This window comes from Saccoglossus kowalevskii, chromosome 18 (assembly GCF_978046115.1).
Source record: "Saccoglossus kowalevskii chromosome 18, keSacKowa6.1, whole genome shotgun sequence".
NCBI lineage: Eukaryota > Metazoa > Hemichordata > Enteropneusta > Harrimaniidae > Saccoglossus > Saccoglossus kowalevskii.
Window position 1 is genome coordinate 3,330,688 of NC_140658.1, and position 10,186 is coordinate 3,340,873.

The following is a 10,186-nucleotide window of genomic DNA, read 5'->3' on the forward strand; positions in this document are numbered from 1 at the left end:
CTGAGTAAGAAATAGTAAGAATTGGGCGTGATTTGATCTTTGCCAAGAATGGACTTAACCTAATGGGTTACGTGTGAATGAACGAGTTTTATTCCGGAGAAATATCCCCTAAGGCCTTTCACAGTGGAGAATCTGTTCCGAGTATTTGCGCGGCAACAAGAACGCCCCCCCCCCCCTTCCCACGTGCATAAACATTGATAAGTGCATAAGCGTCAAGTTCTGATTATCCCGACTTGACACATGGAGCCGGGAACAGCCACTGGTGGCGCTGTATACAATAGAAACCTATTCGGGCTTGCCAACGCTCAGGCTGGCATCAATGTAAAACGCAAAAACATTTGTTAGATTTGGTGATCAGTTTAGTATGATAGAAAGCGTCTTCAAATAACCAAAATAGACAAACGGGGTCAAGAGCGAATATACGTAATTCCGGCGTTTAATAATAAGTGCTTTCTATTAATACTTGCACTTTAAAATAATATTCATGAGATATGTCTACGTCATAATCTCGTTAACGTTATTAGCATAATGTGTATTAGCGTATTCCACAATCATCACAGTGAGGCCAATTGAAATTTACGTTTTATGCGAGGTAGCGTTCAGCACCGTCAACGAGGTTTGTCAATCAAACCTCATTAAAAATGCTGAACTTCGTTGTGTTTGTATTCGAAGTCAACACATAAACGAAGATACCAGATATATACACAAGTTAACAAGCCACACCAACGCAACGATTGCATTTGTACACACTCCCACCATGTCATACCTGCAACATGCAATTACAATTCTCAGTGGTTTCCCCCACTGAACTCTGGGTTAGACACTATCAAATGAATATGTAATAAACACACATTGGTTGTGTATGTGTTTGTTTTATAAATTATCAAAAAAAGTGAATGGGGTTGTAAACTATTTACGTATCTTACCTGCTCTTCCATAAAGTAGATGAAAACACCAGCACCGATTTCTGCCATAAACAACGATGATATTATTCCATTGTACTGAAAGATAAAATACGAATTGATTTAAATAAATATTTCCCATACGACATTCAAATCGTCGATGTCAATCAAGATTGCTTTTTAGATATTTACTGTAAGTTCTCTATGTCAAACGAGTACACAATCAAACGAAGTTGTCGATTTGAATGGCATTGCTTTCACGTATATACGTCATTGTGACGTCACAAGAAGTTTGCCACTAGATGGCGCGACTTGTAGGAAAGGTACAAGATTATGTTAATTATTACCGACTACGCGATATAGCATGGTTATGCTGGATAAAAACGAAATATGTAGATGACGTAATGTATTCGTGTTTAAAGTTCAAAAGAAGTTAATTAGAAATGAATTATTTATAGTTTACCGTTTTCAAGATGCCCGGGCTCTCCTTGAGGGCCCCACAACATCCAAGGAAACCTGTGTAACATAAACATTTCAAAATCATTATTTAAAAACGCTAAATCGGCAACGGTGGCCATTATGCACAATAAACTGCACGATCTACACATAATGGCGACGTTAAAGCATAGTCTACGTCAACGTACGTACAATGTACAATGTAATACAGCAAGTCAGTGCCGACTCGTCCCATGGGTCAGGGCCGACGTGTTCCGTGGGTCAGTGCCGACTCGTCCCGTGGGTCAGTGCCGACTCGTTCCATAGGTTAGTCCCGACTCGTTCCGTGGGTCAGTGCCGACTCGTCCCATGGGTCAGTGCCGACTCGTTCCGTGGAAAATATGATAAAACTATACTAAGTTTTGAAATTATGTCAAAAGTTCAAATGGTTCATGTGACTTACCAAGAAGGAAAAGAAATGCCCCGAGTGCAATACATATGTAGCATACGACCTGTAACAACAAATAAATAAATAATGTCACTGTCCGTTCAAACAATGTGTTCTACATCTAATCTACTGTCGAAAGAAATCATGTGTAATCTGTCAAGTCCGAATTTGATCAAAGTGTTTTTGGAATAGAAGACATGCTCGGTCACGTGTTATGCAAATTAGATTGTTGTAATGAATTTACTGACATATTGACATCATACAATTCATTTCACTTAGGAAGGAACGTAGTTTATAAATCTTGACCGTTGAAAACAACTTGTCCAATCACAAACGGCTAGCGCTTTAATGGCACTATTAATTACGTGATCATTTTCTTGCTATATGTTTATTATTAGTATTAGTAAATTCATACATTAATGTCTTTATGTAAATCGTAAACCGCTATAGTTGTATTCATACACAATTATAAACTGCTAGTGCTACTGTAATAACACCTTGCACATTTCGATGTGAGTTTTCGAAAAATACACGCATTTAGAATTCAAGGCTTTCAATGACATGGGGTACCTTGAATTATTAATGAGCAAACGACAGATCGTACACTAGACATTTTGTATTCATGTAAATCAGTCTTAGTTACTGATTGTGTGTAGCTTAATCGTTTTATTTTATCGTTTTCGTCGAAGTACAAATCAGAAATTCAAACTCGTTTTTGTTGGTTTAAAAGATAAACATTGTTTGGGTTAGAATCTTGTGAATGTCTATTCGGTGTGTTTACTGTCAGTGTGAAATCTCAATACTAATACCTAAAAATGATTGCGTTATAACTTATATCAGTTATATGATTGCCACCAAACTATAGTGACAACGACACTTGTAATATCTCAAATATACAAACGATTCGTTTTTAGCGTTTTTAAATATATTTTAAATTGATGGCATCTACGATTCAAATATTCCGGCATCTGAAAGTAGCTCGGGGTATTCCGGCATCTGAAAGTAGCTCGGGGTATTCCGGCATCTGAAAGTAGCTCGGGGTATTCCGGCATCTGAAAGTAGCTCTGGGTATTCCGGCATCTGAAAGTAGCTCGGGGTATTCCGGCATCTGAAAGTAGCTCGGGGTATTCCGGCATCTGAAAGTAGCTCGGGGTATTCCGGCATCTGAAAGTAGCTCGGGGTATTCCGGCATCTGAAAGTAGCTCGGGGTATTCCGGCATCTGAAAGTAGCTCGGGGGTATTCCGGCATCTGAAAGTAGCTCGGGGGTATTCCGGCATCTGAAAGTAGCTCGGGGGTATTCCGGTAAAAATGTTTTAGAAATTTCCATGTAGTAAAATACTTTATTTTAGCTGGAACTAATTTCGCTGAAAAGTTTTTTTGGGTGTATTGTTTGGGATTTATTTTCACTGAGTTGAATGTAAAATACAGGAAAAAGGTATATTCGCTGAATTTTATTTTCACTGAATCATTCCTTCAGCGAAAATAGCAAAAATTAAATCCAACCGAAATTCAAGTTTTTTACAGTATTATTTCCATATAGTAAACGTAGAATCGCGTGAATTCGCACCCAAATTTCACAACCAAACCTGGTGACCGTATTCGTGTAACGCAGAATAATATTAGTCTGGGTCTCGTACAAACGTTTATATTGTGGCTAGTTATAAACTCATGCCATGGATTCATACTGTAATGTTAAGAAACATGTGGCACTGGACATTTCTAAAGCTGCAACCCCCGTAACAAATGAAACGTATCTTTGCTAATCTTATACTGATGTGTAGATTGTTTGATAATGAACTGAGCCACATTTAACCAAGAGTTAAAACTTTGTTTATAGTGTGGAGTGTAACAATAGTAAAGATGACAACTCCCGTTGTTTCATCCGAAATAAGAGAATGAAGATTTTATCTGAGAGATATTTTGTTTTTCGCTTTTCTGATCTATGTTTTAGAGTGACATTCCTATAGTGTCAGACTCAGACAATGGTTTAGCGTGAACAAGTTTACAACATCGTTGTGAAAACAGCAGTTCCTACCAAAATCGTTTTTCGAAAAAATATACACGCGACTGATGTAGCGGGAATATAACCAAGAAAATAGAATCTGAGTGGCATATCAACACTCTTTTTTACTTTGTGGCTCCATGCTGTAGACACTTTGGGAAAATCAACTCTAAAACTGATACGTTAAATAATTTGTCAATATTATGCACATGTTGTTTGACGCCACTAAGACGCTATGACATTTGTCCTGTTTTTACGTTCGATTTCACGCATAACGCGGGATCTCGCAGTGAACGGAAAATGATCTATTCTAAAAGAATATATCTTGTGTATCTTTCATACGCAGTTCGGCTCCGTCTCATCGAATCCAATGGATATATACATGAATACTCAACTACAAATTGCACGGATTACGTCACTTGTGTTAATTATAAAAATTTGGGATTGAATACTCACATTAGCACCAGCTACGAGCTCGAGTTCTGCATAAGGTAGTGTTCCGGGTTCAGCGGTCAGCAAGTAAACAGCGCCCCCTATAATCGCACATCCGATCAGCTAGAATAAGAAATACGTAACACTATATCACTAATATATGTATGTGTGTCAAATTTAATTTTAATGAAAACTTGGAATACAGTAAGTTCTGACATCAAACCTGGAAAATTCAGCATTTAATTGTTCTGTTGTTCGCAACATTTGTGGCATTTAGCTTGGTAATAAAACGTTAAAGTGGGAGGGTTGTCATCTGTGCACGCGAGTCCCAAGCGACGATAACAACAAACGCTAAAAACGCAAAGCCTCATGGGTAGACACTTGTGTGTAGACAATGACACCATTAACACTGCAGGTCGGCGTCCTTTCTACACCAATCTGACGCATATCGCGCAAGGTGTGCCGGGAGTTTGTTCGAAATTTCGAATGTTTAGAAGTGAATCGTCGGTCGGCACGTATTTTACGGATATATCAAAATCGTTTCAGGGGCATGTTTACTAAATAACGATAAATAAAACTTAGAAATATTGTAAGGACAAACTGGCCCCAAAATTGGGCAAATTTCCACTGCTAGTGTCGGAAGGCGTTCTACGTGTGATTTTATTGCGCTCAAGGACGTTCTATTTTCGAACTAGTTGAAACCGGAAATAACGCAACTACTTTCGAACTTCAAACACAAATTTGATTATCGTTATTATGTGTTAGTTTCTGTTGTTTCAAAGATTGAATTATGTATGACAATAATATTTCACTCTATAAACATTATTTCACTAAAATATGTGATTCAAAGGCAACCCAAATTGTAAAAAGCAATATCAAGTTCCGCGTATAAACACTGTTGTAAAGAGGCGGCGGAGCGGAATTTTAGCCAAAATCGGCTAGTAAGGCGTCATATGACACAGGTTTCTTGAGTTGTGCTGGGACAGCGCTTCCGGTGACGACACAACGCAATGACACCATTGACGCTGAAGTTCGGCGTTTTCTACATCGATCTGACGCATATCGCGCAAGGTGTGCCGGGAGTTTGTTCGAAATTTCGAACGTTTTGAAGTCAATCGTCGATTGGCACGTATTTTACGGATATATTTAATCGTTCCAGAGACCTGTTTACTAAATAATGATAAATGAAACTTAGAAAACTTGTAAGAACAAACTGGGCCCAAATTGCGCAAATTGCAATAAGTTTACGCTGCTAGAGTCTGGTTTGGACGGAGTTCTACGCGTGATTTTATTGCGCTCAAGGACGTTCTATTTTCGAACTAGTTGAAACCGGAAATAACGCAACTACTTTCGAACTTCAAACACAAATTTGATTATCGTTATTATGTGTTAGTTTCTGTTGTTTCAAAGATTGAATTATGTATGACAATAATATTTCACTCTATAAACAATATTTCACTAAAATATGTGATTCAAAGGCAACCCAAATTGTAAAAAGCAATATCAAGTTCCGCGTATGAATACTGTTGTAAAGGGGCGGCGGAGCGGAATTTTAGCCAAAATCGGCTAGTAAGGCGTCATATGACACAGGTTTGTGGTGGGACAGCGCTTCCGGTGACGACACAACGCAATGACCGAACTCCGCACAGTTCGATGCGTGTTACTTATCGTCACTGCACGAAGCAGCTTTGCATAGAACTCATTTGCATATTCGAATATGTTCGAACTACAAGACCCTGTCGGTTAACAAAGTTATGCGTAAGTCACTCGGTTACTTTAATCACTTTATTAAGAGGTTTCACGCCCTGACTCTAAATAAAATTTTCAGTTATTTATACAAATTATACATGACTTGCGTTAGAAAATTACAATCCTTTCCTACATGCCAAAGCACTAGTTTCTACTATAAATGACTAACTTTATAAACTTACTAGAACCTGTGTGTTCTAATGCTGTTAGACGCGCAAAATCGAACCCGTTCAAGCCAGAAATAGTATTGATATATTCACCAGAATACAAGATGAACGGAAATGTTAGAAAACTTTTTTCAGTTAAATTAGTCTTTAATGTTTCTTTCCCAACTATATTCGTTAACAGAACGTTTTTTCTTCCAAGTTTTAGTGTATCACGTGCGCCATTTCACTACAGTAACATTACCTTGCAAAACATAGTCCGCGATAAAATGGTTCGTATTTGCGTTTTTACTGAGGTCTGACATTAATAGTTCGTGAAAATGGCCGTGCGTAGTGAGGTGATTGACCACAAAATTGAAGGCTGCCTGTGGCAGAGGCACTATTGCGTAAAGCGCAAAGGCCTCTTGGAAGGAGATTGCGCAATGACACACTATGGCCATCTGACGCATGAGCAGGTGACGACTCTCCCGCTTTAACATGGACCACGTACTACTTTCTCTAAAAATAATAACTACTATCCAGTGGGTATAAACATTATAAAGCCAGTAACTATAAGGAATTATTCGCTTATAATCTATGCTATACATTAACGATAAACACGTCCCGGGGCATGTTGGAAGGTAGCATGTCGATACAAGTATCGCCATAATCGCCATCCAGTCTAAAAAACTACGTCGTTGAGGAAGTCATTCGCACATCTAAATAGACTCCGAATGTGCCAAATAATACTCCACAAAATCACAACTTTCTTTACAATATTAGTCACGTAAGTCATTGTAACTACAAACATCGTCTAGTCGTGTCTTTGTAATACAGCTGAATTAGGTATTGTATTAGATGGTCTACGGGAAATACACACAACACATTTAACTTTCAATTATTTTAAAGACAGTGTCTAGCATTATAGATATAAACAAACATAAACAAACAAACAAGTCATGTCAAGATTTGCGAGCTACACACATGGAGCTCCATGCTAGACACCCCCTCAATCACTTAACGAACCAACCGTGACGAACACCGCTCTGTACACATACAGTACATATACAGTTAGTGGGGGGAATATGTTCCCATATATTCTGCATTGCTACATTAAAACAATATTTGCATAATAGCGCCCATAATATATAATGAAGCAGGGCATCACGGGTATTCTCTGGTTAACTGTACAAACTCCAAAATGGTCACTTTAAAATCTCCTTCCATTCAACATAAACTTCTGCTTCTAAAGTACATATGTTATAGTTTGGGTGTAATTGAAGAATGAATTTTCTGTCCCTATTAAAAATTAGAACTTTGTTTGAGTTTTCACATTTAGTTCCGTTGTTGGAGTAACTCACTGTTTTATGTGATATTTCGCCTATTGTACATTCATGAACATATCACTGATGGGACTGACCGATGGTTTAGTAGTGAATGACTTGTTTGTATGGTACATGGTATTATAATGCTGGATCACAAGGACTGTGGCTGGACATTCCCTTTTAATTGTTTGTTCGACTTTAATTTTAACGCTTTTGAATGGGAGATACTGAATTGTTCGAGTTACGGAAATCGAGTTACGATCGAGCTACGAAAACATCGAGTTAAACAAATGACCACGCACATAATTTAGAAACCATGCTCACTTTTAGAAACCATGCTCACTTTTAGAAACCATGCTCACTTTTAGAAACCATGCTCACTTTTAGAAACCATGCTCACTTTTAGAAACCATGCTCACTTTTAGAAACCATGCTCACTTTTAGAAACCATGCTCACTTTTAGAAACCATGCTCACTTTTAGAAACCATGCTCACTTTTAGAAACCACGCTCACTTTTAGAAAACCACGCCAAAATTTTAACTCGATGTTCAATTAACAGTTAACAGAACTTCGAATTACGACCATAATACATTTTTTTTGAACGTCCACATTTAGTAACTCGGGCAGCATAAAATTGACCGTAACTAGAAGTTCGGTTAGTTGTTTACTAAGTTCGAGTTACTACCTAATCGCGTTTTTTTTTTTCAGTCTGGGATATGCCGTTAACGTCACCAGGAATACGAAATCATTTAGACCCCTGGAACACACGATAGACAACTCTTGCCAGTGAAAATACCATGTCAACCTGATATGTCGTTTAATTTCTGGCATGTCCCGCTCGGCATCAGATTGTTGATTCGTCTTTTGTGATCGACTGTACACTGAAATATACTGCACACATGACAGATTCGTAGTATTCGGTGGTGGCAATGTGGTGTGCAGTCAGAATGAAAGTAAGAAGTGTGTGCTTCTAGAACACGTAAAATAACACAGCATCCTCATCTCAAAGTGTACATGTACTCACCCAAAGGATAATGTTGACGGCGGTTAATAAGGCTTTCACACATGTAGCAGCCATCGATGCGTTGCCGATCTCTCCACTTTATATATCTTGAACTCTGTAAATAAGAAGTCGGGAGTAGAACTGTCTGCGTTTTTGTTACGGCTAGAGAGTTTCACATTTTCATACACACATATGCAACATTCAATATTTTAGTACTGGCTAAGTCCGAGTCACTCACAATGAACAATAGACGCGTAATCGGCTGCAATGTTAGTTGGGTTCGTTGTTGTGTTGACAAAGTAACAAGCCTTGGGGTCATGCAAGCAAATCAAAGATTTAAGTTTTTGTTGTGCCATTACAACAGTATATACTAGTAGTTATGTACAGCACTGAGATGTGTTTTTAAATCGACTTCACTGTGCTACGTTTTATTTTTGTTTGTTTGATTTGACAGAGACGCAACGAAGATTTAAACATTAATGCACTGCACCAATTTACTGAAATCGACATCACGCAATTACAACGACGATTATACTGCCGATTTTTAGATATGTGTAACTATGAAGTTCTAACACAATAATCGTGTATTTTGTATGGTCATTAGCAAGACAAATGTCTAATGTTTGATTACACTATATTTCGTACATTTCTTTGGCTCTTATTTGCCATTTGTATTCAACTTTACAGGGTTACAAACACTAAAACTGTAACTATTTTTTGTCATACAATGTGATAATTCATAGATTGATAACCATGGCTACAACACTGGCCGCGTTACAGTTTTATTTATTCACCATAGAAATGCGGTGAAATATTGATTCCATATCAACCGATTGCAATTTTCCTGGATATTTGACCGTTACCCCCAAGTGTTTTGTAACGAACTTGGAATTAAAATGGTGTTCGTATTATGCGCCCTTTGTGATGTAACCGTGTATGTAGAAGTAGCTAGTCTGATACCCCCCCCCCCCTGAGTGGAGATATCGTCGTGGATGGAATGGTTGTCATGTAAACAATTCCGTTGAAAATATATAGATTCATTCGCACTGTACAAGTGCATTATAACTACGACTGTCGTCACGTGACCAGGTTTTTTTTGTACGTACATTGTATGTGCACGTATGTTTTATATATTTTACAATTTTACAAAAAATGATTGAATTTTTCGAGGACTTGAAAATGCTAATTAATAAAAAAAATATTACATAATGCCGCCTTTCTGTTTGTAAGTTTGTTTATTAATTTCTAATGAATAACGTTCCAAGAAGGCAATGCGGTATTTAGCTCGAAAATATAATAGACACATATGATACTGCTGTAAATAAATAAATAATACGATGTTGTTAATTCGTAAATATATGAATTTATATGTATGTGTATGTGACCAGCATAAATTTCACATGCATCCAGCCCCATAATACTCCAAAGTGGTCAGAGCAGTCTCGCCTTCCAGACGGTATCTTTGAGTTACCCGATGGCGTTTCTTAAAATGGTTTCTATGGAAATACGAAATATTTAGAGTTGACTTTTGACACACTCATGGTTGAATAGCCACAACACAAAAACCCGCAACCTAAAGCAGTGTAATGTGTATGGCACACTGTGGGAAAGTCAATCGGAAGGCGGCGACACTCGTGGGTGAATAATGAAAAAAAAAACAGGATCAATATGTTGCATTAATGGTTCGCAAAGAAAGCTGATTTTTGTCAGCGACATACCTTTAGGCACTAATGAGCTTCCTGACT

The 10,186-nt window shown here is 37.8% G+C and overlaps 1 protein-coding gene across 1 annotated transcript in view; it reads right to left on the reverse strand.

Annotated features, from left to right (window-relative positions):
• The window catches only part of LOC102804337 (CD63 antigen-like), a 46,811-nt gene extending 38,116 nt beyond the window's left edge, over positions 1-8,695 (reverse strand). Inside the window, exons 1-5 of the mRNA XM_085492844.1 lie at positions 8,463-8,695; positions 4,245-4,343; positions 1,801-1,849; positions 1,366-1,418; positions 927-1,001 (exon numbers count right to left, since the gene is read on the reverse strand). Of these exons, the coding sequence (XP_085348970.1) occupies positions 927-1,001; positions 1,366-1,418; positions 1,801-1,849; positions 4,245-4,343; positions 8,463-8,516 (330 nt within the window). The 5' untranslated portion in view covers positions 8,517-8,695. The remainder of the gene's footprint in view (positions 1-926; positions 1,002-1,365; positions 1,419-1,800; positions 1,850-4,244; positions 4,344-8,462) is intronic.
• Positions 8,696-10,186: the final 1,491 nt, after the last annotated feature.